Here is a 19,695-nt window from a genome sequence, read left to right on the forward strand (position 1 = left end):
TCAGCCCCGTGATTGGCTCCACATAAACCACGCCCATTCCTCCCCGGGTCTGAGCTCTACGCGAATACAAACAAAGCGCAGGCGGCAGACTAGTAAGTGGGCTGGGCCTACAGTGACAGCCATTGGGCGTGTCACATGACTGATAGACTGGGAGACAGAGAGGGAGAGAGGCAGGAGTGGGAGGAGGCTTGTAGTTAAATAACAAGGAAGTGGGCGGGTATCTTGTGGCTCTCCGCTCAGTACTTGGGATGGTCTTGTAGCAGAGTGACAGATAGGATGTGGTTCATTCCGGAATTGACTGCCAGTGTGTAGGCGTGTCTATTGGATGTTAATGGAATGTGGGACGGTCATTCTTCTGATTGGCACAGAGACACGCCCTGCTGCTTGAGAATCTGGGCGGTGTCTGCCGGCTAGGCCCCGCCTCTTCTGGCTGCTTTCCTTGTGTGAATAAGCTGCAGTTTGAATCTGCAGGGAAGGGGAGGAGTCAATGGCAATGTGGTGAAACGGACACAGAAAGTGGCACAACCTCTCACTAGTACTGCCCGGAGCGGCCGCACTACAAAGACGCCTCTGTGTGTGCACGGCGCCGGAGACTGAGGACTGCTTCCCCGGGCACCCCCGGCCCCGGATACTATGGTGAGGGCAGACGTGGGCAGTGCCATTGTCTGCTGCCAGTGCCAGACACAATGACGGCTGACCGGCTGATGACTGCTGCCAGTGCCACCTGCCCGTACCCGGGGCTGCTCCCGGCCACACTCTGAGGGACCGGTGACATCTCTCCTGCTCTCAGGTCACCACCAGCCGCCTGGCATCAGATGCTGCCCGCTACGTGCACACAACAAGCTGACTGATCGCACACACCTGGCAGATCGCACGACAGATCTCGGATCGATGGAGGCAGCTGCAGCTGGGACGGTAAAGGCCGGATCTGGCTCCAGGAGTGCCAGCAAGGGCAGCAGTGATGGGGGAGTCGCCAGCCCGAGCCTTGGCTGCCCTGGTGTGACTGTGTGTGGGCACAGCTCCCCTCCCTGTCCGGAGTTCCAGCATCAGTACAAGTTGGATGACTTTGACACTGTGGCCACTGTGGGTGAGTTATTATGTGTGTCATGAGAGCGGCAGGCAGGACCTGGAGCTGTGGGCAGGCAGGACCTGGAGCTGTGGGCAGGCAGGACCTGGAGCTGTGGGCAGGCAGGACCTGGAGCTGTGGGCAGGCAGGACCTGGAGCTGTGGGCAGGCAGGACCTGGAGCTGTGGGCAGGCAGGACCTGGAGCTGTGGGCAGGCAGGACCTGGAGCTGTGGGCAGGCAGGACCTGGAGCAACGGGGCTAACTATATCCCTATTATCTTACATTTATACTAAAGCTTCACTCAGCAGTGGTGTTGTTACAATGTGCACTGTTGATTACTGGATTACAGGTGGGACACTGAGCTCCCAACTTACACATGCAGTATATGTGTCACATAGTGAGAAGCTTTATATGGCGTCTCTATGTATATAGGCTAATGCACGGGTAATGGGGGTGATGCACCTGCCATTACCCTCGTGTATAACGATTCTGGAGCATCTTTTCTTAAAACTTTCTATTGCATCATTGCACAGCTAATAATCAATTGACAAGTGGGTGGTACCATTCTGTTTTTCTGATTGGATAATAACATACAGTGCAGGACACCCACTTGTCATTCAGAAACATCGCAGTTCTAAAGAACGATTCTCCGGAATTATTATGTGATGGGGATACAGCTCTTCACAATTTTAGGTGGATTCTTTTAAGATCCAGATCCCTACTGGGAGACAACTTTTAGTTACTTCTAGCTGATTAATAATAAGAAATCCATTGCTTCCTGTGGTTTGTGATTTAAGGAGATTTTTTTTTGGTTTTTCCTTACCTGATAAATAATGTAAAGAATGGGGCAGATGAAGGCCAGCACCTGAATCATGAATACAGTCCGCTTCCTTACATTATATACCACTATGATGTCTTTCGTCCCCTCCTCTGCACTGTGGTCGTACTGTTAAATTGATGCAGCGCACGGCCCACAATTTATGGACCAAATGCGCGGTCATGTGCCTCTGGCCGTACACTCATCCTGTTGTGTGGATAGCCTCTCCCGTACATCCAAGCCTGCATGTTTATAAGATTAGGCCCTATTCACACAGCGGTGATCTGGCCACGCAAATTGCGGACATAGCATGGCCAAAATAGAAATCTATGGCACCTGGTCATGTGGTGAGCTGTGTGACTAAGGGCGCGTTCACGTGATGTATTGCTCCACGTTTTTTGATGCGTTTTTGGCGCATTCCAAAGGCTTCAGCCTTGATCACATGCTGAGGTTACATTGCGTTTCAACTGCATCTGTTAAAACACAATGTAACCTCAGCATGTGATCAAGGCTGAAGCCTTTGGAATGTGCCAAAAACGCAACGCAGTACATCGTGTGAATGTGCCCTGAGGCAATAGGAAAATCATGGGTTAGATAGACAGCTGTGGATTGTCTTTTGTGATTGGTAGATGATTATTTTAAAGGGGTTGTCCCAAGATTAAAAAACATGGCTGCTTTCTTCCAAAAACAGCGCCGAACCTGACTATGGTTTGTGCTGATGGCAGCTCAAATGTATAGAGATGAATGGAGCCGAGCTGGACTACCTGGTGTGCCTCTGTTTTTGGAAGAAAGAAGCCATGTTTTTCATCCTGCAGAAAACCCCTCTACTCTCTGTTTACAGAATAAAGGGAACATGTCCAACTGCTGGGACCCCCAGTGCCCAATACACATTCCTCCTTCACTTTGATGTGACTTCAGGAGATAGTTGTACTAGAAGTCCCATAGAAGTTGCAGAGTTACAAGATTCTGTCTCGGTGAATAGTTTGTGTAGATGTTAGATGTACCCGGGACTCCTAACTAATGTCTTCTGGTAACGGGGCACTGACCATTTCAGATAGTGTAACATCACTGCACTGTTTTGCAGGCTCTTACATTGCACCTGTTGTGGTTTTTATTTGTTTTGCCTCTTTTTATGACTTCTGTTATAGATTTCTTATTCTAAGGTAGAATGACTATTGAAAAAGAATCAACAAGGGATGTGGCGAACAATATTCATTACTGCACACGTGTAAGGGGTGGAGGAGCACCAGTAATATTCCGGCAAAGCAAGGAGTTGGGACAATAATACTGGGTGCTACTAGAAATTTGCGCAGTGCCTCTTGCGTGTATTCATGCATTGGATAAGATCCTGGAATTGCTATTTTGTGATGCTGTATTCCCATTTTTGTATAATGTTCTTTATTTTACATGATGCATCCCCATTCAGAATCTAATAGAACATCAGAAGGGACCTCATACTATCCTAGATAACTGCTGAGGCTCCTTGACTGCCAGGGACAATAACTGTCCTCTTGTGCGTCTTGTGCAAGAATGGTGAACATGTATAGCACAAATCGCCACAATAAGCTCACACCTTCTTTCCTTGACACTTTCCGTCTAAAAACAGAAAGGAAGGTTTGTTCCACATAGACTTGCTGTTGCACCTTTGTTATTAGAGACATGCACTGCTGCTCTATTTTCTACAAATACTAACGGAACGTGTAACGGAACCTGCTGAACACCGTGTGAACTTGCCTACGTCCTCAGATAAAATATGAAAGTTATCCCGCTTATTCAGGGCAGCGTTCCTTACGTGACGCTTATGTTTAAGTTGCTACTGGAATCATTAAGATATTCACCTCAGAGTGTTAGACCCTTGGCTGAAAGTGAGAGAAGTATGATAGCTACTCGCCTGCGGGGGATACATACTGAAACAGTTGTCACTTCCCTTCAAGCTCTTCAAGTAGCAGGTCATACAGTCATTCTGGGTCATGACACTTCTTGAGTTTGTTATTAGATCCATCAGATATACAGTATAGTAGTATTTTTGTGTCACCTACTTCAACAACATCTGTGTTTTTCAAGCCACTTCAGTCAGTGGTAAAAATGGTCCCTGAAGCTTTTTCTTTGAGTGTGCCATCTGACTGCAGCTCAGTGCGTGTAGCTGATGCCTAGTGCCAGCTGTGTGGCACATAGACGCCTCCCAGCCTGGCACCCTATCTTTGTACGTGCTATCTAAATGATAGAACTGAACTCTCAATAGGAAACCTTTGACACTGCTTTGAGTTTGCTACCGAAAAGTTGACCTAGCATGTGAAGGAAACTTCATTGATCTCAGTGGTCCTTTGTGTAGGACATCATGTCAGATGTACAGTAACAAAGAGCAGTGCCAAAGGGGTTTTTTAGGCCTTTACAAAGCTTGTGACCTCTAACCCCCATCCATCTTCATCTGGCATACTGTAAATACATGATGAGAGATCAGACCGACTCTATCTCCCCTCTAAGGACATTTGTAGGGTGGTTTTTCCTGCTTGACAGCATTGTACCCTGTCACTCATTGTGGAAGGTCATCAGAAAGATGCTTGTTTTTAGCAATAGATTTTGTGCTGACTACTTCCTCTTTAAGATTTTAAGGATACAGAAATTTTGGGGCATAATAGGCTGAACAGCAATAAAACGCTTGTGAATACAGGTGGCAATGTTAACCTATGGATACGTGTGGCAATATATATCCTCTGGATACGAGTGGCAATAAAAAACCTGTGGATACGTGTGGCAGTATATATCCTGTGGATACGCGTGGCAATATATATCCTGTGGATACGCGTGGCAATATATATCCTGTGGATACGCGTGGCAATATATATCCTGTGGATACGCGTGGCAGTAAATAACCTGTGGATACGCGTGGCAGTAAATAACCTGTGGATACGCGTGGCAATATATATCCTGTGGATACGCGTGGCAATATATATCCTGTGGATACGCGTGGCAATATATATCCTGTGGATACGCGTGGCAATATATATCCTGTGGATACGCGTGGCAATATATATCCTGTGGATACGCGTGGCAGTAAATAACCTGTGGATACGTGTGGCAGTGTTTTTATTTAATGTTTACAGCCCTGGTCTAAAGATTCAAATTTTAAATAATTCATCCTAGATTGTGGTTATTGGTTATGTCCTCCATCCAAACTGGTGCTTTATGGAGTCTATTCATGTACTAAGGGAGAATGTAGTAACCACACGTGTCCCTTAATATGTATCAAGTGGAAATAACATGTACGAAGCCTCTTTCAACTTTGTTGGGTCTTATAGTATAAAAGTGAGACATAAAAGGGTATAAATACTTTGATATATGAAAGAAAGAAAGAATTTACAGTACAAAGACTTTACAAAGGTCAGAGTGTGCCATGCAGTGTTTTATGTGCCTGTCCTTTATATGTCACCGTGCGGAAAGGTTGCGCCACTCAGGTAATGTACATCTGTAACGTTCACCTCTATTTACCTGCCACTTGTATTTTAGGAAATTGCACAAAAGGCCCCCCCCCCCTTTATTAGTATTGATATTGTTCTTGGTGCCTGCAGATTGATTGCCGTCTGCTGTGTATATAATGGCGGCATCTATGGCAGCGCCATCATGTGACCACTGCAGCCAGTTACTCACCTCAGGGATATGTGCACAAATGGCACGTGACTACTATGCCGCCACTCATGTGATGTTTGATAAAACTCCACTTCAGCCAGGGACTCGTGGTACTGAATTTCTGCCATGCTTGTTCTCTGCTGCGATTTACCATCTGGAAATATTTTGGTAATTTCAGCCTGTAAAAAAACGGACTGTGCGCTGGCAAGATATCACGACATACACTTTGAATTTTAGCGATATAAGATGTACCCTTTGTGCCCACTAAAAAGAGGTGCTGTACTGTAATCATGATCTCATTTTGGCTCTATTGTTTTGTGGGAAAGAAAGTAGCGGCGTCCTAATCACTGTAGTCAGTCTGTGAAATGGTCCGCTTTTTACTGATGGCAAAAATAATTTGATTCTAAAACCACAATGTTAGTGTTTTTTTACAAGCAGCATGTGGATGGGATTTGGATAAGTTCCTTTCAATTATTCTGTCACTAGAAACCGGTAAACCTGCAGCGATTCAGACCCATGTGTAACAGTAATCTATAGTTACTTGTCTATTGCAGGTTTATTTTACATGTAAAAGAAGGCTAAAGCTGAATCCAAAGTAAAAACATTATTGAAAAATTTTATTTTCAGTTTAAAGAAAATCTTCATCATGTTCAATCCAGCATGAACTCCTAGATCCAGGCACCGTGCCTGTGATATTCTTTTTATATTTGTTATCCATGGCCTCCTTTGTTCAAAAATGAACTTTTAAAATTATGCTAATGATCATGAGGGGAGACCAAGTGTCCCTTCCCCCGCATTTCCTAGATTACACAGACAAAGAGAGCAGGGGAGGAGGAGACAAGTCCTGCTCATTGTAACAAAGAGTGAAAAGACTTCACTGAGGGGCTCTGGAAACACCCACCAGAGCCCCTCAGGCTTATTAGCATGATTTTAGAAGGAAAATGGCCATTGATAACAAATATAAGAAGATTACCACCATTACATTGCCTGGATCTATGAGTAATTTTCCCTGGTTTGTCATGATGGATTTTGATGTTAGATTTCCTTTAATTTTTAATTATGTGTCTTTAGAGCTCTGGAGAAAATAACCCAACATTGAGGTGGCCAGGATATGTATATGTAATATTTTTTTCTGGCTTAAAGGAAACCTACCACTTGAAGTGGCAGGTTTCTGATGGAAATACCGGGCACCAGCTCAGGGTGAGCTGGTGCCGGAGCTTATTTTCGTTACACTACATAGGAAGTGAAGGAGAGCCGCGCGCATGGTAAGCGCCGAGCGCGTACCTGCCTGCGCCGGCTATAAAGTTTAAAAAGTGTTTTAAACCGCGATACCGCGGTTTAAAACACTAACGAAAATAAGCTCCGGCACCAGCTCACCCTGAGCTGGTGCCCGGTATTTCCATCAGAAACCTGCCACTACAAGTGGTAGGTTTCCTTTAAGTCGATCTTGCTGTCTGGTGAGGATAAGTGTACACATAGGTCCATTCCTCCAATACATGTGTATTAATTTTACTATTTTTTTTAACTAGAAATAAATATTTTATCTAGAATTGGTTAACTATCGCATGATTTTATTTTCTTCTTTTCAACCTTGCAGAATTGTTTAGTGTATACCAAGAGATTGTCCATTGGCTTTTATGTTGATAAGACATGTTTCAGTAAAGCATGTGATTATTTGTAAGTCAAAGATTTAGCGAGGAGACGTCAATCCTATGGACGAAAACCACATGCCGCAGATTAGGCTGTTTAAAGGGAATCTATACCATGGAAAAACTGGCTCAATTGCCTCCACTGTGTAGATTATTTTGTTAAGACTGTTTCCTTGTATGTTATTGCAGTCCCTTACTTGGATGTTTGTGTAAGATTTATGTGTTTACTATTATGTTATTATACTTTTTTATACTAAGAGGTTGTACATATGTGTTGGTGTGTTTGCATGGACCAAGCATTGTGTTGCTTTAGACTGGAGACATTTGCTGCCTTTTTGTTTCAGATTTTTCTGTGGTTTTTGTAGCCAAAGCTAGGAGTGAATGCTACAGGATTCATGGACCGAGCAGAGTGTTGGGGCATAACATCATAGTTCTGTTGATGCAAGGAGTCCCTTCTTCCTTCACAGTGTCGATTCTACTCAGGGCTGGCGCTAGCACTGGGCATACCTGTGCCTAGAGTTGCTGGAGGGGCCCACATAAGGCCTTACAAAGGTACTCCATGGCCGGTGAGGGGGACCTATATAAAACGGCCATATGGGGTTGTTTGGTATCATAAACTAGGGAATATTTTAGGGAATATTTTAGGATTCTGTTTAGTTTCTGAATTTAATTTTCTATCTGAGCTCACTGAAAAGGGGCCTACTGTGTAAAACAAGCTCAATCCTTGATCCCAAAAAATGAGCCTTATTATTAGATCTGTTAACTAGATGTCAAATCCACCTTTCATCTGTTTGTGAAGGTCCAAATGTGGTAATAATAAAAAGTAAAAGGGAATTCTTTAGTTACTACTGTCTAATCTTAAAGTGGTGGGACACAAATGTTTATGGCTTCTTCATGGGATATGTCATGGGATGTATTTGCAGGTGGGACACCAAATGAGCCGTTACGAATCCTATGATTGCAAAAAGAAACAAAACCTTTAAAATGGAAAAGATATGCAATATATAAATATATATAAAAAAATGTATGGCGAAATATCTAGATCACAAGGAGTTAATGGCAGAAAAATGGGGAAATAATCCCACAGTTGCATCTAGTAGTTGAGTTTGAGCTTTTTGAAGCAGACTGGAGCATCTAACAGCCCTGAGTGACCAGAAAGTGCCAAGATTTCCCTATTACACTAATTATCTTTGCTGTGTATATCACGAAGCAATATGCTTGAATATCTCCTGCCCTAAAAACTTGGCCCGTGCGTGACTCATGAGGACTGGATTTGGAGAACAGACATGTATCATCATCTAGTATTTAAACAGCAGATGCTGATCCTTATCTTTTCGTGCCATGTACCAGAACCGGGCGCAGCACTGGGCATTATACACCAGAGGCGCTAATAGATTATTGAGGTGCGATACATGTCATTAATGTTTTTATTTGTAATTAGCTATTTTAGGGGATGGACAATACACAATTGCATCAAGCCAGGGTATGCACACACAAAAGTTCTCTCTTCGTCCTTGAATTTGGGCAATGTCTCGGATGTTTAAAATTGCAGATAGCAATGATTCCTTATAAGCCCCCGTGGTCTACAATGGGGTCTGCTGAGCTTCTTCTGTGTTGCTGCATGTTAATATTAGCGAAGAATTTTAACATTATTTTTTTCAAATGGAGCCCCTAACCCAGATGTGAAAATAGCCTTACAGCTATGTCATTGTGAACTTCTTTCAGATTGCTTTAAAGATCACCATGACTGATGATATAAGTTTATATATAAATAAAAGGTAAAGGCATTTCCTCTCCTGGATCCATTGCTCACCCCCATTACTGCTCCGCTTTACTGGTCAAGTTATGACATCCCAACACAAGGGGCGTGTCATCACAGCAGCCAATCACTGGCTGCCTTGGCTGCCTTGGCTTCCTTTGTCCAGATTGGATCCAATAATTTTCCACTGTTGCACATATGATCATTGGATGCTTACAATAAATATATATTCCGGTATGTTCCATGGTTTTCCTTCTCATTGACCACCTACAGTGTATCTATATTGGCTGTAACACTGACCCGCTGATATAAAACTAAAAGTTTACATCTAGTGTCTGGTTCATTTAAGTAATGATAGATTCTCAAAGCTTGCTTGTCCAATTTTTGTTTACCAGGGTGAAAGTGACCCCTGGAATCCCCTGAAGATATGTTTAGCAGTAAATATCCAGAACTTGTTGAGGCACATTTTAGGGAGTGATCTCCCTCATTTCACCTATTTGTAAGAATAATTACTGGGAGTTTAAGGCGTCTCGGAGATTGTATGGCTGCGACAAGAATCTCAAGTCATTGTAAATCCGCCATAATTTGTGTTGTGGTTCATTCACATCTCTCACATTTAGAGTTGGTCTCACCACAGGCAATCCCTTTAGAGTACATCTGCCATCAGTTTACTGATGCTGTATGTCTCCTAATAAGATGTTCCTCAGGAACTGATGCTAGATGTTCTTTAATGTGAGAGCTAGTCATTCTGTTGAAACCCCCAGTAAAGGTTTTCTTCCCAAAGAAAGTTTCCATAATCCTTTTTTTTTTATAGTGCATTTTCATTTACCGTATTTTCTAAGCTATTTGACTGCTTGTTTATGTTCAGTGGCTTTACAAGATTTTCTGGTTTACTGAAGCAGATCAGCCAACGACTACATAATTTTCCCCTCCATTGATTTGTATATCAATATCTGCTTCTCTGTTGGAATGGAAGCATTTTACCGTTGTTGGTGATGTGGATAAAATTATTTTGGGGTTACTGTGCACGTCATTTGCAGTGGTATCGGCTAACAGTCTAATTTAAGGGTGGCCTGACTCTCCCATGTGCAGCAATTTCAACTTACTCCTATGTTCACATTTAACTAAGCAAATCCAAATTGGTCTGATAGACTTTTCCTTGGACTCTCTTATGGCAGCAGTGTGCTACATGGCGAAAATAGTTTCTAGAAGTGAGTTATTATTTATTTTTATTCATTTTAATGGACCGATGCACATGAATGTGTTTCTGACTGATCTGTGGGAATGCTGAGAACCCAGAGCAGGTCCTATCCCTGCCCATGTTTGGGGGCTGTACCTTCCTTTAGAGGTCTATGGGAATGTGAATAATACATTTCTGCTCTGTTCCATCTTTGATTACTTAGAAGCTATATGGAGAAAGGAGTTGTGAGTCGGAGCTCTACCCATCAGCTTACTGAGGACTCCATAGGTAAATGAGCGGACCTGAACCCTACAGCGTTCAAAGGTGTTAACTGTTTAAATTCTGCCAGCACAAGAGCAACAATGCTAAGGAAAATTACGGCGGGTAAAGGGTGCCAGCACTGATTGCGGGGGTTTCCGGCGTTGGTGAGCTTTTGGGACCCTGGCCTAAACTTTCAGGATCAGATTCGTCCGAACTTGGAACTCCAACCTGAAAGGGTCCGCTCTTCCCTATAGATGAGAGTTGTTCCTCATGAACACCCCCTGGAATTCTGGGTTATGTAAAGTTTACGGTGAGGTATACTCTAAGATGTGAATGGCAATCGCTTTGATGTTGCAGTCTCCGTTGCATCTGTACATGTGATTCATAAAGGAAGTCCAGAAAATGTTGTGATGAAAGCAGATGACAGAGGCGGCGGAGCAGCTGCACTACTTCCTCACTTCGTTTTAGAGAAGCACATCCTTTATTTGTGAACAGGTTTCCCATGTTTGAAGTAGAAGAAGATACACAGGTATCACTTTTCTTGTAAGGTTTAGGAAACCATTATCGTAATTATAACCTTGCTGGTTGTTCTTACAACGTGAGTTGCGTTTCCTCCCATAGTTAATTGTACCAAGAAGACTTAAATTGCTCTGTACTTACAAAGGGACATCCATTCTTCTTTGTGTCAGAGTTTTGTTCAATGTCACTTCCAAGGTCTAGAGGAATCTCCCAACTCTAGCAAGTTCATTGTGAAGACAACTAAATGCATGATCTGTGTGGGTCCAGGCTACATGTTGAAAGTCACTCCAAAATTTCTCTTGGCCTCTGTAATAGTTAATTGGGAGACAATTATTTGTGTAACAGATGGAGGTCCCAGTAGCCCTGACTACTCACCAGTCAAATATCCTATGGTTATACCGTAAATTTCCTTTGTTGAGATACTCCTTGATAAAATGAAATGTCTTTTAGACCTTCCGCACACAGCTGTTGCTTTTTGACCTGTGCCAATAAACGGCAAACGGCTCTGTTTATGAGTCGTCTGCCAGAGCCAAAAAACTCAGAGCAGGTCTTATTTATGGTTTGGATGTCATACATTGATGACACACATACGTAAGTGGCCTTAGAGTTCATACATATTTATAAGATGAGACTGGCTCATCCAACTTGTCTTATGTATCTGCCACAAATCATGGGTAGAATCTAGTCAACCCCAATAGGCAAATTTTGGGGAAATCTAATGTCTGTTGCCGGCTTTAGCCCATGGTTTCCCATACCACAGATAGTGTATGGCCACTGAACACTAAAATCTGCCTTTTTCAATGACAAAAAGGACCCATCTTAATGTAGGACACTGGAGAATAGCACGGCAGGATAGAAGTAAATTTTAGCTAAAAAGCATATAGGCACAGTTCAGTTTTAAATTTTGAATAGTGGCATTGGTAGGTTGGGCAGTCCGAAACAAAAGTGGGTTCACAAAGTTTGGGGACTACTGTTTGAGTTTGTTAGCCTTTAAATTTTTTTTTTTTTTTAAAGGTTTCTTTCTCTGAAGTTAACTGCATTTAAGTTAAAGCACTCTGAAGTGCTCTTTCACGGAGTGAGTCATTTTATGGCTTTGTTTTAATTATTCTGATGAAATAGGAGTTGATAAGAGTCGCAGACCCATGCCTAGATCTGTGAATAGTTACCTCCCAATTAATTGACAAAATCAAACAACTTGACATCCTATGGGATTTTTCATATCGGATCAGCGTATAGTACCTTGTATAGAAGTTACTCTTTAGAATACAGATGACAAAGGCAAGCTCTGTGCAGACAATAAACCAGGAAGTCGTTTAGGTATTTGATCTGGAGCCAATAGAAATATAAATATAGCCCTGGACTATAATAGAGGCAAGTTATATCATGTATTCTATGCAGGGTAACTTTAGGTAACTTTGTGAATAGATTACTTGGCTTAATGTCGTAGTGGCCATGCAAACTCCTTACTATTACCAAGAACAGTGGAACTGCACGGAACAACTCCCCACGTGTAGGGCACAAAACCCTATAAACACTATAAAATGGGTATTCCCATTATACGAAGACAAATTTCTCAAATATACTCAGGATAACAAAATAACACATTCTCTGATTCACTGTTATTAACAAAAATGCAGAATTTCTCTGCGTTTAGCAACCCTCTGGGGTTATCTGTCCTGTAGGTCAATTCGGAAGTCCTACATGAGTCATTGCAGCTCCTTTGCTCATTTGGCTTCCATTGGACTTCAGATTTGGCTTCAATTATAGGTGAACAAACCTGGAAGTCAGGTTTTACTTGGAGCAGGGCAAGGAAACTTAGCGGTCCTTTGTTCTGATGCAAGTTGGCTCCCTGATAAATTAAAGGAAGGATGCACATCTCCATGTCACCGTTGCAATGACAACTCCCCCAGGATAGAAACTTTATTTCCAAACATTGTACAATCTCTTTGACACTGAAGTCTAGATCCCTGTTAGAGGGTGAAATGTTGAAACTTCAACCTTTAGGAGTAACCCAAAGTTAAACCAAACAGTCCGCAAGATGAAGGGACTACAACAGAAGGCATCAAATAGGCACCTAGAATGGAACTGTAGTTCTTTGTGACTTCTTCCATTGGTTCAGTATGAACCCCCTGATGTGATATTGATAACTTACTGTAAGGTCAGTGTAGATCAAAATGAGGGTTATGGAAAGTTAGAGTTCTAAATCAATCTTCATGTCTTGGGAATATCTCCGATAACTCATCTTTTTAAATACTTCATCCAAACACATCACACAATGCTGACTGTGAATGCAGTGGTATGATGCTAACGGAGAGGATTTATTCTTAAGTTTTTAGTCTTTAAGGGGATCCCCCTTATCACCTATACTATACAGACAACTGTTATATGAGCTCATCCAATATTTACAAGCCTGTACATTATCTGGATAGGAGCAGGAGTAATGACTATTAGACTGTGCATTAGCAATATCACTGTGATATGATGTCCTGAAGGATAGCGGACTGAGGACAGATGAGATGTCTGTGCAGCCTTTCTGGAGCATCTTGAGGGAGTTACTGTTGTCCACCTACAGCTATATTACTCTGTTATTTATTACTCCAAATGTGAAAATGAATGGTATTGCCAAAATGGCTATAGGAGGGAGTGCCACAGCTTCCATTATAGTCTACTCTGGAGAGCATAAGTTTATATATAGACACAGCCCAGTAAGAGCTATTGATGGTCGCATCCAGAGGTCGCACTAACATTTTTCCAGAAGGGTAATAATACTCCTCTCACCATTTTTGAGGAGTAATTTCAGCCGAGGAGGAGTACGAAATTTTCAGTAATACAAATGTATAACTCCAAGTTTTATATAGTGTTAATAGACTATTGTTCGATATAATTATATTTTATTTGTAAATATCCCCTATGATATGTAAAGCGCTACGGAATTATGATATATGATTATTATTATTATAGACGTCTATTTATAGAAGAAAATTGTTACAGCCCCTGTTTTTGTAGCTACTGGAGACAATTATAGTAATATCTGGGGCCAACGCTGGTCCCAGAGCCACCCACAGAGTGGGTTGATTCCCCAAACCCCTACAGAGTGGGCCAGGACTGACACTGCTTAATTTATTTCATTTATTTTTTGTTATTGGGGCCATGTGATGTCATTTTCTTTGCGGGATGAGATGCTTTTTCCAGTGTTACCATTTTGGGGTTGGTATTCCCTATTGTTGAAAATTTAGGAATTTTTGAGGTCAGGAGTAGGAAAGCATCAATTCTGTACTGGATTTTTTATTGTTATCTTTATTCTATCGGTCGATACGATTACGGGGACCAGACTTGAATATTTTTTCTTACATTTTACTAACTTTGCCAAATAAAACCTAAAGTGGGGAAAAAATCTATAATTTTTGCATTGTCTTCCAAGTGGCATAACATTTTAACTTTTTTGGCTATGGTGCTGGTTGATGACTTGTTGTACTTTGCACCAGTATCATTCTGGAGTACATGTGGTTTTTTTATCACTTTTTATTGCATTTTAACAGCGTTCCTCGTGCGGGTTCATTTACTTTTATTCTATGGGTTGTTACGGACGCGGTGATGCTATATATGTGGGGTCTGTGTTATGGTTTAGACTTTTACTTAGTGTTATATGTCCCTTTATATGTTATGGGGCTTAAGGGCATTTTTATTGGTTTATTACTTACTTTTTTATTGATAAACTTAAAAAAAATTTTTTTTTTACTGTTTCCACCATCGGACATGAACAATAAATCATCTGATTGCTTGTTCATGATAATACCCTGTAATACTGATGTATTGCAGGGTATTAGCAGTGTCAGCCTATGCACATGAATAGGCTGACCCTGTGCCTTTAAGAGGAGGTCACAGACTAATCTTTCAGGCAATAGTTGTATTTAAGAACCAATGAGTTTTGTGTGGTGAAATGAAAAACATTAGGAATATACAGTGCATCATAACTTGCTGCATTGCAATAGACTCTGCCCATCTCTTATATTACCTGCAATGGGAATGTGAGCATCAGAAGTAGTCCATGGCCAATTAAAGATTGTAGCCTGGCTTTACATATGTCATCTTCTTGTACAACATTTGGATATTCTGAGAAGGCACCAGGATGTAGTTTGTCAGGTAGTGTGATGCTTGTGACAATATTATACAGGCAACTTTACATTCTTAAGATCCCAATCTGAACAAATCTCTGGGGAACGGATGAAAATTAAACATAAAGCTTCCTGATGATCAATTCTGTACATTGCAGCTTTGTTCCAAAAACCACTTTTATTCAGCCTGGTTTCTTTCATCCATGCAGTCCACTGCCCCCTTACAGCTGCTGTGCCCGGTAAACCAATTCCTTCACAGGTCCCTCCTGCCTTCTCCAAGCTCCGCCCACAGCCTGTGCTCAGTCAGGAAGGGCCCGCGGTAATATAAAAAAAGTGGCAGGCGGGCAGCCAATAACAAAGCCCCATACACGCTGCTTAACATCAGCAGCAGGAAAGCAGCTTTGTTATTGGTCTTGTGCGGACTGCTGAGCGGTGCGCAGCTGCAATCTTCATTATGATCGCAAATCGCGATCCTGCAAATGAGCGCGTCGGACCGCGCAACCCGCTCGCTACAGAGGATAATCACCAAGCGGAATTTTTTTAAGCGATTATTTTGGGGGGTAATCGTGCCTCACCACGCGTCTATGACGCGTGGTGAGGCGTTAATGCGACCTCTGGTCGCATCCAATATAATTATTAAAAGGGGTGTCCAGGTTGTAATTTTCAAGCTCCTGCAAATAACAATAATTATAAAAATTCTATTCTTTGACCCTTTCCCTCTTTTATGTTAAAGGAAACTGTCACCAGGAGACCCATTTTTAGCCCTCCCCCAGTCTCCACAGAGCATAGTACATACACTGCCAAAGTGTTTTTGTATTAAAAATTGGTTTTACAGAAAAAAAGATATGTTATATTGTACCTTTCATTAGCATCTGCTGTGTGACTAGGGAGGGTCTGGAAAGGAGCAGTCCCCCCCCCCCACCCTTGGGGAACAGCTACTCCATGTGACATTTTCAAATATATGAAAACGTTTATCACTTGGCTTAGCGACGCCCCCTGCTCCTCTACAGCCAATCCCGAGTGTGGGGAGTTATTCATATATTTGAAAAAGTCACATGTTTCCCAAGGGAGGGGGGGAACTGCTCCTTTCCAGCCCCTCCTAATTGGCAACTGCCTAGTCACACGGGAGATGCCAATGAAATACAATATAACATTTTATTCTGTAAAACCAATTTTTTATACAAAAACACTTTGGCAGTGTATGTACTATGCTCTGTGGGGACTAGGGAGTGCTAAAAATGGGTCTCCTGGTGACAGGTTCCCTTCAATCCCCCCCCCCCCTGTTTAATTACAAAACTAATCTTTTAAAAAGTCATGAAGATAAGCAGAGAAGAGTCAGATTTTCCCTGTGATAAGTGAAGACTGCAGGGGTAGTGTCTCTTCATATGCCCCCATCTCTGGTTTTATAGTACCTAGAAACATGCTTTTAGTGTCATACTAAAGATAAGAATCTCAGCTTTCAAATCACATCCAGCTTGTAGTTCTGTAAACCAGAGATACAGGCAGCTAAAGACATATCTGGAAATGCAGGCTGCAGATAAAGCATTAGATCCTGCATATTTATTTCCCAGCACCACAAAATCGTGTAAAAGATAACTCTTTCCATTTGGAGAATAGGGCAATGCGGTGCTGCCTGGTCAGTGGGGTCCATCAGGACCTTTTTGTTGTAGTTTTTGCTTTAACAGTAACTATGACAACCGTGACAACAGCACTGAACATGTAGTTTAGATTTTACAATTATTTTCTTCAGTACCACATAAATGCTGAAGTCTGAGTTGACATGGTGCACATATACTGTTCCATGAATATACAGTGCCTACAAGTAGTATTCAACCCCCTGCAGATTTAGCAGGTTTGATAAGAAGCAAATAAGTTAGAGCCTTCAAACTTCAAACAAGAGCAGGATTTATTAACAGATGCATAAATCTTACAAACCAAAAAGTTATGTTGCTCAGTTAAATTTTAACAAATTTTAAACATAAAAGTGTGGGTCAATTATTATTCAACCCCTCAAACCCCCAGAATTCTGTTTGGTTTCCCTAAATTATTAAGAAGTAGTTCAGGCACAAAAAACAATGAGCTTCACATGTTTTGATTAATTATCTGTTTTTCCAGCCTTTTCTGACTATTTAAGACCCTCCCCAAACTTGTGAACAGCACTCATACATGGTCAACATGGGAAAGACAAAGGAGCATTCCAAGGCCATTAGAGACCAGATCGTGGAGGGTCACAAGGCTGGCAAGGGGTACAAAACCCTTTCCAAGGAGTTGGGACTACCTGTCTCCACTGTTGGGAGCATTATCCGGAAGTGGAAGGCTTATGGAAATACTGTTAGCCTTACATGGCCTGGACAGCCTTTGAAAGTTTCCTCCCGTCCCGAGGCCAGGCTTGTCCGAAGAGTCAAAGCTAACCCAAGGACAACAAGGAAGGAGCTCCGGGAAGATCTCATGGCAGTGGGGACATTGGTTTAAGTCAATACCATAAGTAACGTACTCCACTGCAATGGTCTCCGTTCCAGACGAGCACGTAAGGTACCTTTACTTTCAAAGCGTCATGTCAAGGCTCGTTTACAGTTTGCTCATGATCACTTGGAGGACTCCGAGACAGACTGGTTCAAGGTTCTCTGGTCTGATGAGACCAAAATCGAGATCTTTGGTGCCAACCACACACGTGACTTTTGGAGACTGGATGGCACTGCATACGACCCCAAGAATACCATCCCTACAGTCAAGCATGGTGGTGGCAGCATCATGCTGTGGGGCTGCTTCTCAGCCAAGGGGCTTGGCCATCTGGTCCACATCCATGGGAAGATGGATAGCACGGCCTACTTGGAGATTTTGGCCAAGAACCTCCGCTCCTCCATCAAGGATCTTAAGATGCGTCGTCATTTCATCTTCAAACAAGACAACGACCCAAAGCACACAGCCAAGAAAACCAAGGCCTGGTTCAAGAGGGAAAAAATCAAGGTGTTGCAGTGGCCTAGTCAGTCTCCTGATCTTAACCCAATTGAAAACTTGTGGAAGGAGCTCAAGATTAACGTCCACATGAGACACCCAAAGAACCTAGATAACTTGGAGAAGATCTGCATGGAGGAGTGGGCCAAGATAACTCCAGAGAGCTGTGCCGGCCTGATCAGGTCTTATAAAAGACGATTATTAGCTGTAATTGCAAACAAGGGTTATTCCACAAAATATTAAACCTAGGGGTTGAATAATAATTGACCCACACTTTTATGTTTAAAATTTATTAAAATTTAACTGAGCAACATAACTTTTTGGTTTGTAAGATTTATGCATCTGTTAATAAATCCTGCTCTTGTTTGAAGTTTGAAGGCTCTAACTTATTTGCTTCTTATCAAACCTGCTAAATCTGCAGGGGGTTGAATACTACTTGTAGGCACTGTAGGTCCATGAATATTTGGACAGAGATAACATTTTTCAAATTTCTGCTCAGACACAATGGAGCTCATTTACTAAGGGTCACACTGTTTGCCTTTTTCAGGGATTACACGGCTTGGACAAGTATTTAACAGGTGTCTGCCCTGGGATTGTGGCGCAGATGTGCTGGCTTCCTTTCGACACAAAGGAGCACGGGATTTAACTTTCAAATTGTGTCGCAAGCCCTAGCACTTAGATGCACCACTAAAAAGGTGGTGTACTCTGTCGGACCTGAGTGGGGAAGCGACCCATGCAGGATATCGTGCACATGATTTTAATGAATCGCGGCACGGTGCATTATTGTCGGACAATGCACTTTCGTTTAACTACAGCGGACAGGACAAGTAAATGAACCCCAATAAATTGTGAACTGAACAATTCGGATACAGTTGAAGTTCAGACTTTCAGCATTAATTCATTGTGTTGAACAAAATGATTGCATAAAAATGTGTGCAAAATTTTTGTTTTATATACAATCCCTTCATTTCAGGAGTTCAACGGTAATTAAATAATTATAAATAAAATGTTAATTTCTAATGCTTGGTTGAAAACTCTTTGTTGGTAATGATTGTCTGAAGTTTTGAACTCATGGAGCTCACAAGACATTGCTGGGTTTCCTCCTTTCTAATGCTGTGCCAGTCTTTCAGTTGCTGTTTGTTTTGGCCTTTCTGTCTAAAGTTTAGTCTTTAACCCCTTAAAGACATGAGACGTATCTGAGCCCGCTCCATACACTCATGGCTGACACGGTGCTGGCACCAATCGCGGGTGTTGACCCCTTTGAAAGAACCTTTCATGCAAATTAACCCACCCAAAATAAAGACTTCATTACAAACTATGACTAAAAAGCATTGCCACAGTTGTATTTGTGAAAATGTGGTGACAGGTTCCCTTTAAGTTCCACCATAAAACGCGGTGGGCATCGGAAAGTTGCTGTGACAGCCAGGACCCTAATGCAGGGTTCTGTGGCTGCCATAGCAGGTTCTGTAAAGGAGCCAGGTCTTTTTCTTTCTCTGGATGTACCAAACTGTAGATTTTGCCTCTCCTTATATTGTAGCAATTTCTCGGATGTTTTCTTATCTCTTTTTGCACCCTAAGGATGGCTTGTTTCACCTGCATGGAGAGCTCCTTTGACTGCATGTTTTCTTCATAGCAAAATCTTTCATATGCTGTCACTGCACCTCAATTAAACTCCAGGCCTTTTATCTGCTTAATTGAGAATGATATAACAGAGAAATTGCCAACACCTGCCCATGAAACAGTCTTT

General features: G+C 42.2%; 1 protein-coding gene across 1 annotated transcript in view; it reads left to right on the forward strand.

Annotated features, from left to right (window-relative positions):
* The first annotated feature begins 420 nt into the window (after nt 1–420).
* The window catches only part of PRKX (protein kinase cAMP-dependent X-linked catalytic subunit), an 87,530-nt gene continuing 68,255 nt past the window's right edge, over nt 421–19,695 (forward strand). Inside the window, exon 1 of the mRNA XM_072137862.1 lies at nt 421–1,087. Coding sequence (XP_071993963.1) covers nt 892–1,087 — 196 coding nt within the window. The 5' untranslated portion in view covers nt 421–891. The remainder of the gene's footprint in view (nt 1,088–19,695) is intronic.

The sequence above is a fragment of the Engystomops pustulosus genome, chromosome 2, assembly GCF_040894005.1.
Source record: "Engystomops pustulosus chromosome 2, aEngPut4.maternal, whole genome shotgun sequence".
NCBI classification, from domain to species: domain Eukaryota; kingdom Metazoa; phylum Chordata; class Amphibia; order Anura; family Leptodactylidae; genus Engystomops; species Engystomops pustulosus.